The 22742-nt window shown below is 31.3% G+C and overlaps 2 protein-coding genes across 2 annotated transcripts; one reads left to right on the plus strand and one right to left on the minus strand.

The window, feature by feature from the left end:
* Positions 1–133: 133 nt before the first annotated feature.
* On the minus strand, positions 134–3882 carry LOC108328208 (MDIS1-interacting receptor like kinase 2). Its single transcript, XM_017562036.2, has 2 exons — positions 911–3882; positions 134–669 (listed from the first exon to the last, which is right to left on the minus strand). Exons 1-2 carry the CDS (start codon positions 3744–3746, stop codon positions 314–316), a joined length of 3192 nt encoding a protein of 1063 aa, XP_017417525.1. The 5' UTR covers positions 3747–3882; the 3' UTR covers positions 134–313.
* Positions 3883–5652: 1770 nt separating this feature from the next.
* Positions 5653–10982, plus strand: LOC108328038 (subtilisin-like protease Glyma18g48580). The gene is made up of 11 exons (XM_017561812.2): positions 5653–5787; positions 5975–6084; positions 6183–6280; positions 6373–6528; positions 7958–8072; positions 8290–8836; positions 8935–9029; positions 9119–9367; positions 9591–9723; positions 9835–10051; positions 10210–10982. The coding sequence occupies exons 1-11, from the start codon at positions 5689–5691 to the stop codon at positions 10749–10751; spliced, it is 2361 nt and encodes a 786-aa protein (XP_017417301.1). The 5' UTR covers positions 5653–5688; the 3' UTR covers positions 10752–10982.
* The last annotated feature ends 11760 nt before the right edge of the window (positions 10983–22742 follow it).

Below are 22742 nucleotides of genomic sequence, written 5' to 3' on the forward strand. Positions count from 1 at the left end.
AATCTGTTAGGTTCCTGTATGCAGGGAACTGTAACAGATGACTCTCCTCTCTCACAACACTCAAACAGTAGAAAAGAGATGAATGTATACTATTTTATTAATTCTGTAAAGTATGGAAAAACAAAATTTATAGTTAAGTGTCCCAAAGAAGCCTCCCTTCCTCCATTAAAAAATGTCGAGTCTATTCCCAAAAGTAAAATATCTGATATTCTGTTATTATTTATACCCTCTCACTACTAACAACTAACTTATTTTATTCCTAACAGATATACGACAATAAAAAGGAAACAAAATACTTTAGTATTCCGATGATTCAGCAGAGTTGTCCCAAACTGATCCTAGGAAATAGGTCAGCCGAAGGTGATTTTCCTGTTCCAAATGCCTTGGATACTTGTTCCATGGTTGGGCGAGAACGTGGATTTTGACTCAAGCAAGCAAGTGCTAACCTTACGATTAAGATCACCTCCCCATCAATTGGTTTTGTAGGTTGAGGAGGCCGTTGATCTAAAACATCAACCAATAGCAAATCCTTAACAATTGGTTGCATAGATGGTGACACAAACTGAGAAATGAGATCTCTTGGATGCTTTCCCATAATGATTTCCAAAGCAAGTACTCCAAAGCTGTAAACATCACATTTCTCATTCACTTCCATTGTCTGGGCCAACTCTGCAAATAGATAATAAACAAAAAGATATTTTTGAGTAATGCTAAGCAAAAAGCAGGGTTAAATGCAATCAAGTGTAGTAGCTAGCATTATCTAAATAGATCATGGTATTTGCTGATAACTTTTTTCACCATTTGCAAAGGGAGAACCAATCTCTGTCTGGAGTTTCAAGGTTATAGAGTGATGTAAATGAAAAATTATGTGACTGTTTTAAGTTGTAAATATGAGAGAAAAGGGTCTAACCTGGAGCAGCATACCCAAAGGTGCCTGCGAATTCAGTCCAACTTCTTGAACTAGGCTTCAAAAACTTAGCAGTCCCGAAGTCAGAAACATGAGCTTCGTACTCAAGATCCAAAAGAACATTTTTACTTGATATGTCCCGATGAACAATTGGAGGTGAGCAATCGTGATGCAAATAAGATAAAGCATTGGCCAAGCCTTTAACAACATTCACCCTCTTTTCCCAATCAAATGCAGTTGCTTCTGTATCTTTGTTCAGCAACTGATCCAAGCTACCCCCTTCCATGAACTGATAGACCAAGAATGAGACCTGTGAATGTGAGCAAAATCCATGCAACTTTATAATGTTCCGATGTTTGATTTCTGTCAATGCTTTAATCTCACTTGCAAAAGCCTTTGAACTGAATTCTGACATTTCCTCATCTATCGCTGAATGAAGTTTCTTCACAGCAACAACCAAACCCGAAGGTAACACCACCTTGTAAACATATCCTTGACTTCCTGCTCCAATGAGATATTTGTCATCAAAATTCTCTGTAGCTTCAATGATATTTTCAAACATGATTTTTCCATCGTAGCTCCATACGGAAAAGACTGCCTTCCTTGGCGCTTCTTGAGAATTAGAATGACTTTTTCCCTTTCTTTTACCACGACAAAAAATGTACATTGAAAGTGCCACCCCACATAGAACAAATACTAGGGCTCCTAAACTAAGGAATGTCACTAGGATCACTTTGTTGCTCTTTCGACTATGATTGGTTGGACAAAGATCCAATACCCTGACATCACCACATAAGCCTTTATTGTTTTTCAATGATTCAATTGGAGCATCAAGAAAAGGTGGAATATTTGGAATTGGCCCTTCTAATTGATTGTCCGATATGTTGACGATACTCAATGCTCTGCCAAAAGTGGAAGGAATGGTGCCAGAAAGACTATTGTGTGAGAGATTCAACATGAACAACCTTTGCAACTCTCCAATATTTGTTGGTATTGTTCCAATCAACAAATTGGAACTAAGATCAAGAGATACTAAATATTGGCTAAACTGAGAGGGAATGCTTCCACCAATATTGTTTTTGCTCAAATTCAAATTCCGTAACTTGTGCAGTTTCACAACTTCTATTGGTATTGGGCCACTCAACTCGTTATCTCCCAGATCCAAATCTTCAAGATTTTGCAGTAATCCAATTTCTGTTGGAATGTTTCCAGAAAGATGGTTATTACTAATCTTGAGTTGAAATAACGATTTCAAATTCCCTAATTCCTTTGGAAGCTTTCCACTCAAGTGATTAGAAGAAAGGTGAAGCACACCTAGCTTGTTTGCCCCAGCAAGTTTTATTGGTATAACCCCGGAAATATTATTGTTGGATATCTTTAAGGTATAAAGATTGTGGCACTTTCCCCAGTTTGGTGAAATGTGACCATGAAATTTATTGTCACTCAAATCAATATACGCCAAATTTGGATATACACCAAAATCTTGTGCTATATCTCCTTCCAATTGGTTTCCTTCCATCCTGAGTCTAGCAATACTAGAGCAATTCTTTAAGCTTCTTGGCACTGGACCCGTGAAACGGTTGCCAAAAATATTGAAGAACTGTAGCGAACCAGCAGAGCAAATTTGAGGAGGTAAATGGCCCGTGAAATCATTCTCAGCTAGTAACAAGGATTGCCAGTTGGTAATGTCATTCAAGCCTAGTGGGATGCTGCCATTAAGTTTGTTACTGGACAATTCCAAAACGGTGAGCTTTTTCAAATTTCCAACTGTATCAGGAATTGGTCCAGAGAGTTTGTTTGATTGGAGACTAAGGGCATCCAAATTGATCAAATTACCTATAGAGGGAGGAATTGGTCCAGAAAGATTATTAAAGCCTAAATACAGGATGGTGAGCTTTGTCAAGTTTCCAATGGTGGAAGGAATGGATCCGGAAAATTGATTGATATCAAGTCCAAGTTGCTCTAAATTGGCCAGATTTTCTATGGAAGCTGGGATTGATCCAGAAAGATTATTGGCATCAAGGAAGAGCAAGGTCAAGTTAGACATGCTCCACATGGAGGATGGGATTTTCCCAGATATTAGGGAGTTATTAGAAAGGTAAAGTTGATTTAAACTGCTCATGTTACCTATTGTTTCAGGGATGGTACCAGAAAGAGAGTTTCTTGACAAATCAATAAGTTCAAGGTTTGTCAACATTCCAATTTCTTGAGGAATGGAACCAAAAAGGTTACAATCTCCCATACCCAGATACTGCAACTTGTGCAACTTTCCAATCCCAGGAGGAATGGTGCTAGAAAAATTGTTGCCACCTAAATCTAGAAATGACAGATTGGACAAGTTTCCCATGGAATTAGGAAGCTCTCCACTTAGGTGACACAAGGAAAGATCAAGACTATGTAAACTCCCCAGTGTCCACATTTCTTGAGGAATGGAACCGTGGAAAGAATTTGAAGAAAAATTTAAAACATTTACTTTGGTTAAGTTACCAATCTGTGGGGGAATGGTCCCATGAAAGGAGTTATGGTAGATATTGAGGCTGAGAAGGTTAGGCAAAATGGAGAAGCTAAGAGTGTGGAGTGTACCTTTGAGTTCATAACTAGAGAGATTTATGGTGGATACAGACTTGGATTTGTCACACTGAATTCCTTTCCATGTGCATGGATTATTGCCTCTCCATGTTGATAACAGAGATTGGCTGTGGTTGTCAAAGCTGTGTTTCCACTTCAACAAAGCATTTGCTTCACTGTCTTCAGCAGCAGCTTGAGGCCCCAAGAGTGTTAGAAAGACACAAAGAAACAGAACCAGCATGGACTTTTCCCTTTCAAACGTGCATTCCATGATGTAAGTGTAACAATGCCCTTGAATCAAGGATAAGATGATATGGTGGTGATCATAGAAATTGGAGCTCACAGAGTTGTTTCACATGTAATAAACATTATGGTATACTTTTTATTATAAATACATCTGTATTCACATCGTGGCCTTGAATAAAATATGCATTGCCTATTTTCTGGTAATTAAATTATTATGCATTACCGTGGAAAAGAAAAACGTGATACCGTCAATGGATTGAATATGCGTGTGAAGATAAGGTGGAGTTATTAGTGTAGTTTGGTTGTTGAAGACAAAGATGAGAAGAAGAAAGAAAGAGACAGAAACAAAGATAAAAAATCCAACGACAGGAATTTCTCTGCTTTGTTTACTTTTGTACTTCTTTTCCTTCGTCTTTCACGCGTAACCGTAACAAGTATACTTGATTAATGGACATGTGAAAAAATAATAAATTTAGAACAAGTATACCTGCCCCGTTTGTCTGCATCTGTTTTCATGGAAATCCATCAGTGCCTCGGTCTACTTCTATGATTTAGTATTGGAGTAATCCATTTTTCCATAAAAACATCGTTTGTTTTCAGAGCTATGTCAAATAATTAACATAAAAAATTCGTAAAAAAAGTTAGATTATAAAAAAAATTATAGTATAAATTGAATTTAGTCATTGTGTTTTAGAATAATAATATATATATTTTTAAATGATAGAAATTTTATTTTATATATATATATATATATATTACTAGTTTATATTTATTTGTATATCAAATTATTATATTTAAAATTAAAACTAGTTTTATAAATATGATTTAAAATGGAAAGAGAAGAGAGTAGGTGGAATAAATTTTTCTTAACATAGAACTTTTATTTTATTTTAGATTAACACATAATATTAATTAGTTACAACCCAAGTTATCGAAATCAATAAGATGTATTCTAGTGTGTGTGTGTGTGTGTGTTATATAGTAAAGGTCAAAATAAAATAAATAAATAATGTGCGAATGAGGAAAATCAAAATAACATTTGTGAAAGAAAAAAACAAGTGTAATAAACTTATTAAGCCATACCAAATTAGTCTAAATAGTAAGTGGCAGCTCTCAAAATATATGTAGAAGGAACAAGTTGAAGGTGATGTGTTGTGAGGTTTCTTTCAATATAGTAACCGAAGCAAAAAGTATATGAGAAGCTAAATTGAATGGATCTTACCGCCTCGTTATTTGTAGGCACCATTGTTGTGATTCTATATCTATTGAGTATCATCGTCTCCCTCTTCTCTCAATCCACTGCTTCCCAAAATAATGGATCCTTTTGACTCATCGTTACCTAACATCCACCAGCTGTATAATTTTATATTCTAATATAAGAGAGACAAAAGGTTTTATCCATTCTGAAAATGTCTTGTCTTTTATGTTTTTTAATCCACAGAAGAGTATGTCTTTTAAAATACAAAAAAATAAATTATAAATAAACATACGCGAGGAACATGCATTGAAAACAATCAGTAAGAATGCTTAGGGTCAAAAGTAACTTTACAACATAAAAATTCATGGGATAGAAACAAAAAAAGTACCAACTTAAAGTGGGTTTCGTCAAGGCTAAAATGCTACGTCTCTATCAATGAAAAAAATTGTTAGATACTTAATTTAAAAGCTGTTTTATATTAAAAACTTATTTAAATCTATATCTTTTTACATTATTATGCCATTAACACTGTATTGTATAAAGACTAAAAGTTATAACGAAGAAAATGTTCACAATTTTTTGACTGATCAAATTTAGGTTAAAGATTAAAAACAAGAATCTATAAATAAAAAATAAAAAAACATTTTTTCAGTGAATCTACAGTGGTTTTTAACCACTGCATATAAAATTTGCCTTTGCTGATGTCTGTGTCATTATATAAGGAGAGGGAAGAACACGAAAGCCATGTGCTAGGCACTTTCCAAAGACAATGAAAAGAATGAGTGGCTCCATTTTTTACCTTCATCTTCTTCTTTCATCTTTCGTTATTTTCACTTTGCTGTTGAATGCTGTCCATGCCAGTAAAAAGGTAGGTCCAAGCCAGTTAATTGTTAATTTGTCACTCTGTTTCAGTATTCTTATCAGTTTCTGCATTGAAAATAAGGTGGTGATTTAATATATAGGATGTAACAATGGAATTTGGATGATACAAATGATGGATTACTTTATTTTTGTTGCACTGCATCAATTGTTAGTTTGTGATCTTCTGTTTGCAGTGCTACATTGTGTACTTGGGAGCACATTCTCATGGTCCAAACCCTTCATCTCTTGACCTTGAAACTGCCACACATTCCCATTATGATTTACTGGGTTCGATCTTGGGAAGGTATATAAATTGATGAAGCCATTAAATTCAGTATAGGGTATGGTTTAGAAGAAACTGATTTATGGATTAACTGTGTTGTGTATGTGAATCATTCACAGCCATGAAAAGGCCAAAGAAGCAATTATTTACTCGTATAACAAACACATCAATGGCTTTGCAGCTGCACTCGAAGAGGAAGAAGCAGCAGATATTGCAAGTGAGAAAATCAGTAGTGTGTTCCACTAATTTTTCGTTATTTCTATTATTTATTTGCAGACTAGTTGACACACAGTGTTTCCACTGATCTAGAAAACCGAAACGTAGTCTCTGTGTTTTTGAGCAAAGAGCATAAACTGCACACAACCCGTTCGTGGGAATTTCTTGGACTGCAAAGAAATGGTATCAACTCAGCATGGCAAAGAGGGAGATTTGGTGAGAATACAATCATCGGTAACATCGACACAGGTAACTTCATGACATTGCCATAATCTATTTTACTCTAGCAATTCAGTAATATCATTAAATTTTCACAGCACAGTTCTTACACTTCAAATATTACAGAGAACGATAGCTATATGTTAAACACAAAATGGGATTACTCAATAATTAGAATCAATTGGCTATCTTTTAAATATTTTGAAACAGCATCAATATTATGATCATAACCAGAGAATCAATTTATCCTACAGTTTGCTATATAGTTTAGTTATTTTACTGAGGATGAATAGTTGGTTGATGTTGTCATGGCATGTTAATTATAGACCATTAAGGGCTTTCCAGTTTTCAAGTTAATTAGTTTACCACCTCGCCGACAAGTTCAGACTTCTTGAGTTGGCAAGACGCTTTTTTGGGTTCAAAAAATCCCAAAAAGAAAGGTGGGACCGTTTATTCCTTCAAGTATTATATTTTATTTTTATTGAGAGTGTATGTGAAACTTTTTCCTATTTTGTTTTTCCAACGGTTCACACATGGTGTGTTGTTCCACGTTTGTAAAGTGCATGAGGGAGAATTTTCATGAATTTGTGAGTCTATAGGTCTATTCCAAGAAAAGATTTCATGCGCAATCAATTGTTACCGATTTTATTAGATCTTGTTATTCATTTATTTAGTCACCAATTATATATCAAAAATAGTGTTCTTAATTTCCATCCGTGTGGATTCAATCAATTTTATATACAATAGGAATGGCAATGGATATCTCTACCCACAAAACAAAAAATTCATTGGTTATTTGTCCTATTATTAATTAGATACGAGTATTTTAAAACTCATGAATATTAATAAATACTTACATATATTTAAAAAAATATATTTTATAATTTTTTAAAATAAAATTAAAAATATATATAATATAAATTAAATTATAATATAATTTTAATTAAATTTAATCTAATAAAATATGAATTAATTTTAATTTTAATTATAATTTAATTTAATTTAATAAAATATAAATTTAATTTTAATTTTAATTTTAATTTTTTACTTATAATAATTATTCACAAACATAAATAATATAGTCCGTTCATAAACCAATATTAAAATACAGTTCTAACTTTCATAAATAATAAATATCTATAAATATCAACTAAGTATTTTATTTATTTAAAGGAACGTTTATTTTTCTTATCCCTGTATACACAAGTGCTCCAACTTGATACTCTTATATTAAACAATTTTATGTTAAAACCATGTTAACTTAGGTATAAAATTTAACTTCTGGTTGAGTGGGTTAGTTGGCAATACAATAAGAGTGACTTTGAAATTGATTTAAGGAAAGAACAGTATATGTTAACATCTAAAACCATAAATCAATTTCTGATTTTATATTTGCTATCTATAGTGAGATGTCTATATTATTCTAATTAACACTATTCTAACTTCACCTCTTGCACAGGTGTCTGGCCTGAGTCCAAGAGTTTTACAGACAGGGGATTGGGTCCTGTCCCTGCAAAATGGCGTGGGGGCAATGTCTGTCAAATCCGAGGTTCAAACAGAGTTCCATGTAACAGGTCATTTTTCTTTCTTTTAATATTTCCTGTTCTATAGTTTAAGGTTTCTAGTTCTGTTAATAATTATAATATTATGTGAACATTGCTGCTGGTATATTCAAACATAAGTCATTGTTTCATTTGCGTCTTTTATGTATTTGGGTAGGAACAACCCTCGTAATTCATAATACATTTGATTGAGCCAAATTAAAACATCGTTACATGTTATATAATTCAGGAAACTAATCGGAGCAAGGTTCTTCAACAAAGCTTACGAAGCATTCAACGGTCAACTTCCCCGATCACAACAAACAGCACGTGACTTTGTGGGTCATGGCACGCATACTCTATCAACAGCAGGAGGGAATTTTGTGGGAGGTGCGAGTGTATTTGGCAATGGCAATGGCACTGCAAAGGGTGGCTCCCCAAGAGCTCGGGTTGCAGCCTACAAAGCGTGTTGGTCTCTCACTGATGCAGCTAGTTGTTTTGGTGCTGATGTCTTAGCTGCTATGGACCAAGCCATAAGTGATGGTGTTGACATTATCTCTGTCTCCGTTGGAGGCCGAACCAGTCTCAGTGCTGAAGAAATATTCACAGATGAGGTTTCCATTGGAGCATTCCATGCACTTGGGAAAAATATTCTCGTGGTTGCGTCTGCAGGGAACGATGGACCAACACCTGGAACTGTTATCAACGTGGCTCCTTGGCTATTCACAATTGCAGCTAGCACACTAGATAGGGACTTCAGCAGTACCTTAACTTTTGGAAACAATCAGCAAATTACGGTAATTATCGTTATTATTCTTAACCTATGATTTCAATGACATGTCTAATTAGTGTTATTATATTGATGGGCATAATTAACTTTATATTATACTACCAGGGAGCCAGTCTTTTTGTAAACATACCACCTAACCAGTCTTTTTCTCTAATCCTTGCTACTGATGCTAAATTTCCCAATGCCACAAATCGAGACGCGTGAGTACAAGTCATCTCAAAAGCATATCTATTTCAAACCTTGTGAATTGAATGGCTTTTAATTTATTTTCACGTGTATTTTGTTGCAGTCAACTTTGTAAGGCTGGGACACTGGATCCTAGAAAAGTAAATGGCAAAATAGTGTCATGCATTCGAGATGGAAAAATAAAATCAGTTGCTGAGGGTAATGAAGCTCTATCTGCAGGAGCCAGGGGAATGATTTTGGGCAATCAAAAGCAAAATGGGAACACACTTCTAGCCGAGCCTCATGTTTTGTCTACTATCAACTACCCTCCAGGCCATAAAAAAACAACGCCTGGTTTTATCATAAGTGCCATGTATGATATATATATCCTTTCACAAGTTATCAGATGATATCAAACCCTCATCATGACCACTAATCTTCGCATAGCGTGCATATAATGAAGTGTTACTGATTCCTTTTTGTGAATTGAAACTAGTCATTTCGAACTACCTAATAATTTTTCATATCTTTCTAGTAACCTTAACATTTTTTTATAATGGCTATACTAACGTTAATCATATATGTTTATATTTCAGGGACGACACGATAAACTCGAATACGACAATAAGGATGTCTTCAGCAAGAACATTGCTAGGAAGAAAGCCAGCTCCAGTTATGGCTTCATTCTCATCAAGGGGACCCAATAAGATTCAGCCATCAATACTCAAGGTGCACACTAGCATTGAAATATTTAGTATCAACTAAGTATACTGTACACTTCTTGTAACACTGTTGACTGTTTGATAAGACATGTTTTTGTTTAACATCATGTTGATTTAGCCCGATGTAACTGCGCCCGGTGTGAACATACTTGCTTCGTATTCACTATTTGCAAGTGCTTCTAACTTGCCTTCAGACACACGTAGAGGGTTTCCATTCAATGTAATGCAAGGAACTTCTATGTCTTGCCCTCATGTTGCTGGCATTGCTGGACTAATCAAAACACTTCATCCTGATTGGAGTCCAGCTGCTATTAAGTCAGCAATTATGACAACAGGTATTCTCTTTCTGTGTACATACTTTGTCCTATTATACCAACGTGTTACACACTTTTGGTTAAGTGTGCATTCAAAACTTGTCAACGAGGCACTCTAAAATATGCATGTACCATTTTCTTTTGGAAATTCCTAACTTACCTGAAACATGTCCTTGCAGCAAGCACAAGAGATAACACCAACAGAACAATAAGGGATGCGTTTGATAAAAAATTGGCAAACCCTTTTGCTTATGGTTCAGGACATGTGCAACCAAACTCTGCAATAGATCCTGGACTTGTTTATGATCTAAGCCTTGTCGATTACTTGAACTTCCTATGTGCTTCCGGATACGACCAAGAACTCATTTCGGCACTCAATTTCAACAAAAGGTTCATTTGTTCAGGCACTCACAGCATAACAGACTTGAACTACCCTTCAATCACATTGCCAAATCTGGGGTTAAAAGCCGTAACTGTCACTCGCACCATCACCAATGTTGGGCCACCAAGCACATATTTTGCAAAAGCTCAGTTACCTGGATACACCATAGTTGTTGTACCCAATTCCTTGACTTTCACGAAAATTGGTGAAAAGAAGACATTCAGGGTTGTTGTACAGGCTACAAGTGTAACTAAGAGGGGAAATTATAATTTTGGGAAATTGCTTTGGACGAATGGAAAACACAACGTTAGAAGTCCAATAACAGTTCGGCGCAAATGAAAAACTTCATTCTTGGAGTTAGTTGTGTTTAGGATGTCGCATTAAAGCACATGCATATGTAACTAAATGCATGTTTCACTGTTGGGTATTTCATGTTGTCACTTCGCTGTGAAGGGCCTTTGTTTTTATTTCATCTTTGTTTTTTGTTTGGTTATAATAGTTATTTTATTTTAACATACCCTTACTTCCAAATAAACAAACTATCGAACCTCATTAATCCTTCTTTTGGTCTCTAATTTTTGCCGTTCTTTTCTTTAGTAACTATCTTTGATTTCTCAACATTTTATATATTGAACATTTGACAGAACTTATTTGTAAGAACACATAATTTTGTTATTGAATTGAAAAAAATATATGTTAAGAAACCAAATTCACACAATTCGGTAATAGATAAACTAAAAATATATATAACTCTAAAAATAAAGAGGATTTCTTTCATAATCTGAACCTCATGCCAAATCATAATATGTATTCATAATCCCAATTTCTCTTCGAAAAGTGAGCTATAAATATTATGACATTGTAATTCTTAGATTAAATGGGTCCTGCATATTATTTAGAAGCATTCGTTTAAAAGTCTAAAAATCGAGCGAAATTCTTAAAATTTGACTTGATTGATAAAAGTGTTATCTTGTTTAGTTTAGAACTTAAATTAAAATTCACTTGGTTAATCATGCATTTAATGTACATTTCTCTTCTCTTATGTATGGGCCAGGGTTTTATTTTTCTTTTGAACAATTGCATGAGTACGGACTTTATGAGCAAGAATTGGGTATACTACGCTAACTTTCTGCACCCCCATAATTTCTTTCCACACCTCTCAACTTACAAAATGACTATTTTACCCTCATTAAAACTTACTGTTAGATAATATATTCCGAAAATTTCTCAGAACAAGCTTTCTCTAGAACTTTGAGAATAAGACTTCCAAAAGTACATTCTTTCTAAGTAATAAGTTATATTTTGTCAGTTTTCCCATAAAGTTTTTAAAAGAGTAAACTTATACCTAACAAGAGAAAGAAAGAAAAAAGCTGTTGATAATTGAGAGCATACATCTGTGATATGGTATTATTGTGAAAGTAAATAAAGTCTTTTTCAGTGAAACATCACTTTCTGTACCTAATATTCTTATTAAATTATATTCTAAAAGCTCATTCTATCAACGATGAGCCTTCTAACGTGTCCCACTCTCTGCTTATGCTTAACCCTTACGATCGACCAACGCATTAAATAACCATTATTCGTTATTCATTATTCATTAATAACATGTAAACAATTATTTTTCAAAAAGAAATGGTCCCCATGCATGCATAAATTTACTTTCTTCATTACAACTGAAAGTGCAACATTTTATATATTTCATAACTTTATGCCTTTTAGTTCTTATTAAGTTATGTAATTCCTGTAAGTTCGCGTTCAGATCAAAATAGGATAAGGACTGGATAGTGTTACTTTTTCCATGACTCTTCATTCTCACTTTAACATGCTTTATAGTATTTAAGAACATGGCTACTCTGACTTTAAGCCAAAAAAAACAATTTACATTGTAATGAAATTAAAAAACAAATTTAGTGAATTGATTAATGAGAGTTATAGCAAAGTTTTTTTTTTAAAAAAAAAAATCTTCAAGAACTAATTTATGTATTTTTAGTTAAATTTGAATTTATTAGTATTTTTCTTCATGTTGTTGTTATTATTATTATCATTATTAGTATTAGTATTATTAGTATTAGTATTTTTAATTAATTAACTAACAAAATATCTGGTTTATATATTTAAAAATTACAAAATATGAAAGGATGAAAATAAAACTTTAATTTTGTATGTGTGTGGATAAGTATGGATATATATTGTTTACATCTCTCACCCTAATTTTATAGATGGGAAATTTTGAAACGGTTAAAAATGGTTATTGCGACTACTATAATCTATTATAAATATTTTTAGTTTTTTTATTTGAAATAATGACATGTAATTTAAAATTTACTATTGAAAATAATAAATAAGTTTATTAAATAAAAAATATCTATTTATTTTTCAACTAAACAATTTTTGTCTCCTTATTTTTTTTTATCTCTTAGTCTTTTTCTTCAAAGACAGTTTTTTTTACATAAAAAATAGTATTTAATATATATCATTTTTCTTAATTTTAGAACTTTTCACTTATGTTTCAAAGTGAATATCCATTATTACAAAATAGTTGTTTACGTCACATATTTATGACTTTAACATTGTGGATGATATAAATTTACATCAAACAAAACATCTACCATAAATTTACGTTAAATCTCATTAGGTTCTATGTAAGATTTTGTTCTTTTTTAACTTAATCGATTTTGGCTTAAATCAAAACTTGAAATAAATAAAAAATATATTAATATTTATTTACATACAATGAACCAATGTCTTATGAAAATTATAAGAATCTAAATGATACAACAAAATTTTAGAATACTAAAAACAAAATGATAAATAACAATAAATTAAAACACAATTATAAAAAGATGTTTATATATGTTCATAATTAAGATCTCTAAAAACAATCACGATATAACTAATACTCACATCATTAATGACGTATTTAAACTTACAAAACTCCAATATAATAGAAAAAAAACACTCATCATCAAAAAACACTCAACTACTCATTCACGAAAATGACCTTTAGAACATTCACAAACACTTATGCAACAACAAAATATTATCATCATTGCTAAGCTAAAGAAAGGAACATGAAGGAAAAAGAGAAGAAATAAAAAAAATCACAAAATAAAAAACCTGAAACCCTAAAGTTTTAGGTCGAATTGTTAAGAATTTAACATAAAATTCAACATTTATGGTAAATTATATGTTAATCCATCATAAATATCGAGTTTTACATTAGACCCTTAATCCAAATTCAATAAGTTTCAATTATTCACAAAATTAGTATCCTATATTATTTTCATATTCTTTGTATATTGAAAGACTGATTTTACAGTGATTCCATCTATTTCTCCAGGTGTCTTCACTTTTAATTAAAACAAACTTGGCAGTAAGTTTAGAATATCCTACTGTTAAATTAATTTATTTTACAAAATTAGTTTGTGATTAATTTTTCAAATTATTTGAAGTGATTTATTAACCAACAGAACAAGTGAATATAAATTTAAAACATCTCTATACATAATGACGTGGGTTTGACCTCTGTGTAGTACATAACTTCATTGGTAGAGTGTTGTAGTTGAACTGAGAGATCATTGAAAACGACCCAAGTGTAGAACGTTTAATGGAAGTTATTAATTTATATGTTCTTATTTGAAACCTTCCTTTCATATTCAAAATAATTAATATTTGACAACTCATAAGAGCTTTGTGGTCACTGCCATGGTGGTGTGTGACATAATATAAGTTATTAATTAATCTTTTTCATGACCTAAAAAGTTGTCTTGTCGCAACCAAAATAGATGATGTTAAAAACAACTTGCAATATCGAAAAAAATGGGAAAATATAAACAACATTGTTTGGTAGGGGTTGTTATCCGATTAATAATCCACACCCTTTGTGGATAGGCTATAACTAACAAACAAAGGAATGCATTTTCTTTAGATGATGGCATTTACATATATGCTGTTTCTAAGTAAAAGTGACATTTGACAGTTTTCAAATAATGCTTATTTTCGTATCCATCCTCGGAAACTGTTGTCTCTTTATTAAGATATGGTATTTGTTCAAGGCGTGATGTTTTTAGTAGATTTCTAGGTCTGATATCGTTAGAACTTTGGAGTTTAACATCAAAAGATATTTATAGGGAATTAGGTTAATCAGATATATGTGTCTTTGATTGTAGAAAACTAATAATACCCTAATAAGTTTAAGTCAAATGTTATTTGTAGATTAAATATAAGTTATCTTCTTATAGATGAATTAGAATCGTTTAATAAATGTGTCTATTAGTTCAATAAATACGTTATGTTTTTACCTTTCTTTCTTCACAATTGTAATGTTATCGATTAGTTTGTATAAACTTGTCTTTTTTTCGTTTGTTAAACTAGTTTCGATCAGAGAGTTTGCAAAATGATACTCAAGTAAGCAATACATAATAAATAATAAATGTTATAATAATGATAGGGTAGATATATCATACCTTGTGAATAGTATTCGTTTATATATCCGTATGAGTTTTTATTAGTGCTGTCAAAATGGGTTGTAATCCGCGAGCCAATTCAGCTCACTGCGGGTTTGAGTCGGGTTGGGTTTGAAAAAAATGTAATTTTTTTATGCGGGTTAGTTTTAAACCCGGCTCACTTAGAATCCGGCTCATTGGGTTGAACTCGTGGTGAGCCGGCTCACCAACCCACCTAATTTAATTTAATTATTTATTATTTTGTATTTCAATATTATTATTTAGCATTTTTTTATTATATTGTAGATGGTGACAAAGAAGAAGATATATCAAAAGAGAAAAATATTATAGATTTATCTATTCAAGACTCTAATATTATAAATAGACAAGTGATACAAAAATTATCAATATTAAAAACTTATTTGTTCGCCTTTTGTACATGTTTTTGGATTATGCTTGGATTGTATGATGCATTTTTTTTGTTTTGAAATGTCTTTGGAGTTTAACTTCATTTTAGTGTGACGTTTATTTAGATTTGAATTTAAAAAAATTGTAATTTTTTTATTTAAAAAAAAACTTATAATTAAATGAGCTAGTGAGTCAACCCGTTTAACCCACCAACCCGTGGTGGATCGAGCCGGATTCGAATTTTTTCAGCTCGCTAATAAGTGAGCCGAGTTGGATTGACTCACTAAGTGATCAACCCATGGTGAGTCGAGCCAGATCGAGCGAATTACCCGTTTTGACAGCTCTAGTTTTTATCTTTCTTAGACATAGGTTCTGTAAGTGTGTTCTAGTTTAGGATTTCCCAAGTAGAAATTAATTACCTTATTCCTCTATTAGTCATCTCTAATTGAAGTTTACCAAGACAATATAAGGTCATATCATCCTACTCTTTTCAAGCTAAGGTAATCTCATTATCGGTCTTCTATACTAATTACAATTTATTAGTTGAGAATGAAAGGTATGAATTGAGAGAGGTTCTTTTATATAATAAAATAAACTTGTCAAAGAGATAAAAAAACAAATTGTAGTAGTTTTATGGTAAATAGTAAACATTAATATTATGTATACTTAATTTAAATATATTATTTTAATTACTTAAAATTATTAGTCAAAATTTATGGTTAAATGTTTTTAATTCCTAAATTTTGACAATAAATTAAAATTCGTGTATGTATGAAACTTTGATACGTTTTGGTCTCTAAACTTTAAAAATGTACCATATAAGTTGATCAGTGTATGTCACCCGATCGGTCAATTATATGAAAAGTCAATTCTAGGCTCATATTTGGACTTTTCTAAGGAATTGAGAAGACATTTGAATAGGAGAGACAAACTGAACTAAGTGAAAAGATTTAAAGTTTAAAGGTATAATTCTCCATCTTATACACCGAAACAAAAAATAAATGAATATAATTTTTTTAACCCATTTACGTTAATATTTTTTTATCAAATTTGTTTCTTAGATAACATTGAAACGGAAAAATGTCAAATAGTATAAATAACTCAAATATTAACATGAAACATATTTAATATATCAAAAAAAAATTAAAATAAATGGATTAAAAGAATTATATTTATTATTTTTTAAATTTAATCATCAAAATATATCAAAATTTTATATATGAAAGAATTTTAATTTTGTGTGTAACACCCCGATTTTTCGAGATGTGTGTAAATTTTTTTTCGAAACATAAGATTTCCATAAAACATTTGTTCAAGATCACCAAACATTATTCAATTAAAAAAGACGAAGCAAAACATAATTATAAACGTTGACTGATCAAACCGAAAATATCAAATAATCTCTTTTACAATAAAAATTCCAAGTTTAGAAACTTTTAAATAGAATAAATAATCCTTCCCAAAATAAAAGATTCCAACTCTCACGTCAGCTACTTCAATCCATTTTTTATCTGCAACGCCATTTACTCTTGTACAAGTACGATTATCGAAGGTGAAAATCACAACCACAACATGCAAGGGTCACTACAAAAAAAAATCTTATTTAGAGGGGGTTATTTTGGAGAGGGTATAAAAAACCCCCTCAAATTAACACAACTTAAGATGTTTAATTTAAATTATTTAACTGACAATGTTTGTGGGAGTTTTAATTCCTTTTAAGAGAGGTTTATAACCTCCTCAAATAATAATATATATTTTTTCTTCATTTACTAATTCTTTTACATTTTTCCATCTAAAAATTTTACAGTAAATTTTCTTTTAACAATCCTAAAATTTTATTCCCTTCGTAATCTTAAACCCATCTGCTTAAACCACTGAACCCTAAAATCAGTTCCTCTTTAATTCCATCCGCAAAATCAGTTCCCCCTTCATTCCATCCGATTTCTCCCTCGCAGGTACGCAATCTTCCTTTCTTCCTTCTTCTATTTCCTGTTGTCATTCATTTCTTTCATTTCTCCTTTGGATTGCCCGTGTTTCCTTTTCCTTTCAGATTCGCAGTCGGTGGACGAAGCTGCAACGAGGGTTCTGCGGACCGGCAGACAGCGGAGCTCATAACGTCACCGATGCATACGTGACAGGATAAGTAGGACAGTAAGAAATTGATGAACTATTTGTTTATTTGTCCTCAATTTTAATGATATAGATTTCTGTTCTTGACCTTGGGTTTGGTGTTATATGCATTGTTGCTGAACAGATTTGAATGTTTTTTTCCATAATGGATAGGGGAAGATTTTGGAGGGCTTGTTGGGCTTGTTTTCGTTGCTTTTAGTTCTTCTGTTATTTTGTAGTTAGGAGGACTTCTTATTGTCTTCTGGAACTTGTTAATTACTATATTTCCTGCAATTGAAATATGTATTTATACTAATGCAGATTAATGCACAGTTATATTTTTCATTTCGATTACGTACCCGTCCTACCTTTTGACAATATATATATATATATATATATATATATATATATATATATATATATATATATATATATATATATATATATATATATATATATATATATATATATATATACTTATTATTATTGTTTATGTAAAAGGAGTTAGTATGTAATTGGCGTTTTACTAATAGTTAAAGGAAAAAATGTGTATTAACTTTTACATTCATAATCTATATATATATATATATATATATATATATATATATATATATATATATATATATTATGCTACAGGTCATCATGCAAATATAGTATTTCAAATCCATGATTTTATTTCTTATCTGCTATGACCACATATCTCAATGACCTTCCGTTTGATGCAATTTGAATTATGTCATATATGATATAGTTCTTGACTACACATGTGTGAATTTTATTTCTGAAAACAGATTGGTTATTTGAAAATATTCGAAGGTTTCAGACTATCAGTAATATTTAGAAAGTTAAATCTGACAATTGTGAAGTTAATTGTACATGACATAAACCAGTTAATTGTACTCAACAAGTGCATCATACTCCTCACTGAAGAGGTCTTGTTTTGGAGGGCTTGTTTTCGTTGCTTTTAGTTCTTCTGTTATTTTGTAGTTAGGAGGACTTCTTATTGTCTTCTGGACCTTGTCAATTACTATATTTCCTGCAACTGAAATATGTATTTATACTAATGCAGATTAATGCACAGTTATATTTTTCATTTCGATTACGTACCCGTCCTACCTTTTGACAATATATATATACTTATTATTATTGTTTATGTAAAAGGAGTTAGTATGTAATTGGCGTTTTACTAATAGTTAAAGGAAAAAATGTGTATTAACTTTTACATTCATAATCTATATATATATATATATATATATATATATATATATATATATATATATATATATATATATATATATATATATATATATATATATATATATATATATATATTATGCTACAGGTCATTGTCTTCTGGAACTTGTTAGAAGGCATTGTACCACTGCTCTCAAGTAACTTCTACATTTGTAACATTTTCTTTGATATTAGTGTTTACTAAGTTATGCCTTCTTTCTCTTCCTTCCGTCCTAGATTAGTAAAATATTAATTTGAGGATTATTTTTATTGTAAAATTAAGTTTAATAGAAAAAAAACTTAAGTAGTAACATCTGTAATGAGAGGACACTATGTCATCCAAAATGGAAAAGAGAAGCATGTTAGAGAACAAAAAGATGTGAGAAAAAAAAATTGAATGTGCTCAATTCTTATGCATACATGTGAGGGTGTCCCTTGTGATGGTGTGTAAAGGCTCGAAACCAATATTTATTGACTGTTTCTTGGGGACCAGAATAGATTTATTTAATTTAATTTTTGAAGTGATATAGGTACCTATTGGTATGGGGATTTTACTATTTATTTGGTGTATTATATTGCAGGTGGAGACCATTTTGGACAGGGATAACTTTACTTTGGATGAACTTCTTGATGAGGACGAAATTATTCAGGAATGCAAAGCTCTCAATAGTCGCCTTATAAATTTGTAATCCTCTTCTTTTCTTCTATTACAAATATCTTTCATATGTGAAATTATTGTAGTTTATTATTTAGTGCATTATAATAAACTAAAATGTTTTGCATCCTATTATTCTATTCTAGCTGGTCTTTTTCCATCCAATTAATTGGGAGTTTTGTTTTGGAATCCGGTTTTTTAAATCTTTTGTTGAATTTTTACTCTATACTTGTATTCCTATATTTGTTTAGGAAGTTATAATCTGAAATAAAAATACTTTATATGAGCGGCTGGTTATTCCTTCAGCTAGTTTTAGGTTGGAACTTATCCTTAGTATAAGAGATGAGTTGAACACTTTTCCAAGGGATCATCATCCTCATCTTCTTCTGTGTTTATGATTTCATATATATATATATATATATATATATATATATATATATATATATATATACATATATATATATATATATATATATATAGATATATATGTATATATATAGATATATATGTATATATATAGATATATATGTATATATATGCATATATATGTATATGTATGTATGTATGTAGGTGAACCTAGTGCAAGTAGTGTTGAAATTGTGATTCCTGTATCCCACATAAAATCCAAAGCTCAGTTGTTAATTAAGCAATGAAAAACCTATAGAAACTGTTACTCTTTATCCTTTGCCAACTGCACTTGCAGTGGAGATATTAACAATGATTTCTATGTTTGTTCATTTTTTATTTGTTTGGTTCTTATTATTGAGGCTTGCATACTTGATTGATATATACTGACATCTAAACTCTAGACCATATTGAGATTGCAGGCTTGTTTAGTTCATAAGTTCACAGTTTAAACTGTGATGTATCTTGTAATGAGATAATGTTTTATTTTAAATATTCAGACCTAAAAAACTAATACTTTCATCACAATTCACATATGACTATGGTTTAAAGTTTAATGACTCTCAACTTTATTCAGACCTATTTTTCACTGAACCACTTGCTAGATCTTTTTGTTGAAGCACACTAGGTCATGATTTATTGAAGTCTAGCTCTGTAGTCTGTTAACTGTGGCTCTAGGTAGAACCAAAAATCCTTTAGCATAAGATATAACGAGTCTGTTAACTGCGTCCATTATAAAATGTTTTGCATAAAAGATAAAAATATCTCACTCTAGAAGTATATTTAGCATCCAAAAATAGGTTCCAAACATTCACCCAGTTGCTTTCCGTTTTCTGTTTTTTTTTTCAGAAACTATCATTCACAAGTGAATTATAATTTATCAGTATCATAAAAGCTGATTTATGAACAAGTACTTTTTGGATTAATATTATTGTTTACAGGTGAGGATGGGATCAAGTGACGTGCTTGAATCCACTAAAGCGAGCCTCTCACTCTGTTTTTTAACAATTTGGACTTGTGCAATTAATTAAATTAGGAAACAAAATATTGCTTTGATATTCCATTTTATCATTAAAATTGAGGACAAATAAACAACATTAAAATGTGGGCATTTCCATGTCACATTGATGCTAGCAAATGGATGTGATAATTATTTGAACACTAAGCAACAAAATTACATTAAACTATCTTTCTCTTCCAACTCACATTTCCTTCCTTCTTTCCTCAACAATCATTTTCCTTTTTCATAATTGATGTTGCAGGTTTTTCTTTAAGCATTGCAATCTCACCGCTTCAAGGTTAGTAGAAACAAGTATTTCATTTTTTCTAATTCATTATTTATTTGTATTTTCCATGAATATTGTATTCTTTTTCATGTGTTAGTATATTTTATTTTTTTTAGGAATATTTTTGAATGGATAAATCTTGGATAACTAAGCCCCGAAATACAGTTGAATACTTAATTGGTTTGCAAAAATTCTTAGATTTTGATTTTGACAATTGAAAATTTAAAGGTATATATAGTAAACAAAATTTAGAAGTTAATTATTAGTTTAAATTGAAAAAATGGCTCGAGAGTCTTGGGCATTATGAAATTGACGGCACATCATTCAACTCAATAATCTCACCAATTTCAGTCAGCCGAGAAAGAGAAGAAGAAATATTTACTACTGTCTAGTAAAAATCTTGATGCTATCATAAACATATCCTCTAATGCAGTTTGAGGACATGCAAACATTTAAAAGACACAGAACTAACTGATAAATTTAGCAAACCATGCTTTTACTTACAGAACAAACATTGCTAATCATTGATATTCCTTCGATTAGTTCTCTTAACTAAGGCAAACGTATTAAAGAGTGTCAAACAATTATATTAATTTCTGTTATCTTAATAAATGTTCTTCCACTTAAATCAGAATATATACTCATTTATCAAAAAAGGTAACATCTTTCTACTTCTGTGATCTTAACCACTTGAAGTATAATATATATCAATGAATCGTTGAAAATTGAAGTGCAGTACAAGGGAAGAGAAATAAAATAAGCTCACGTTTTCTTTTGTAGACCCACAAGTTCAATAATTCTACTTCTGTATTGTGCAAACTCAGGGTATCATTTAATTTGGAACTTTGTTGATAGGCACATATCTAACAAAATTTTGAGGCTTCATAAAGAAGGAAACCTGTACTTCAGCATTGTCATTTATTTTTTCTGCATGCATAATTTTTTAAATTTTACTTATGGTTGAAGAGTAAAAAACAAATAACTGTATGGAGTCTTTGGGTAGAATTGGGCGGAATCTGTTACAGGTATGCAACTTATGAGAGAATATTGGGAGATTTGATAGAGAGAGTGTCCTGTATAGCATCTATATTTTTTGCCTAGCAAATCCTTCACAACTTATAGCATGTATATTAAACTCCCTGTCTTCAATTATTTAGCATATAATACTTAACTGATGTTCATCTGCTTAACAACTTAACACCTAATGCAATCATACTAACACCTAATTATTGATGCTTAACTTAACTATTTCACACTTCATGCTACTATACCAATATTTGATTCGTAATAGTGCGATAGAAAGCGAAAACCAACGAGAGAGACCTGGTTATTCTCTCATAAGTTTTTTTATTGTTAAAGACCTACAAGGAGTTATGAAGAAAATAAAGGTGAAGGTCAGAGAAGTAAGTAACTTACCTCATGGACAACGCATCATTGTAGACTTTGATGAGGTAGGCATGGCTATAGGCGAAGGGCAAGGAGTACTTGCGGGTTATTGTGGGATATTGGCAACGGACGATAATTTATTTCCAATCAATTTTGAAAGGTGGTCTGGAAAAACAGGCATCCCTAACACCTACTTTTTAGAATGCTTTAAGGAAATATTACAGGTATATATATCATTAATGTATTCAAATGCCCCACACTTACTTTTTACTCACTAACTATGTTTTCTTTTTTCAAAAGCTTCGATTTTGTTTTAAGACTACTGAAGCTATTGCCCAAAGATATTGCAAATTAACTTTGGGTAAGAAGTGGGCTGCACATAGACAACGCTTATGGAATGAGT

Source organism: Vigna angularis, chromosome 2 (assembly GCF_016808095.1).
Source record: "Vigna angularis cultivar LongXiaoDou No.4 chromosome 2, ASM1680809v1, whole genome shotgun sequence".
NCBI lineage: Eukaryota > Viridiplantae > Streptophyta > Magnoliopsida > Fabales > Fabaceae > Vigna > Vigna angularis.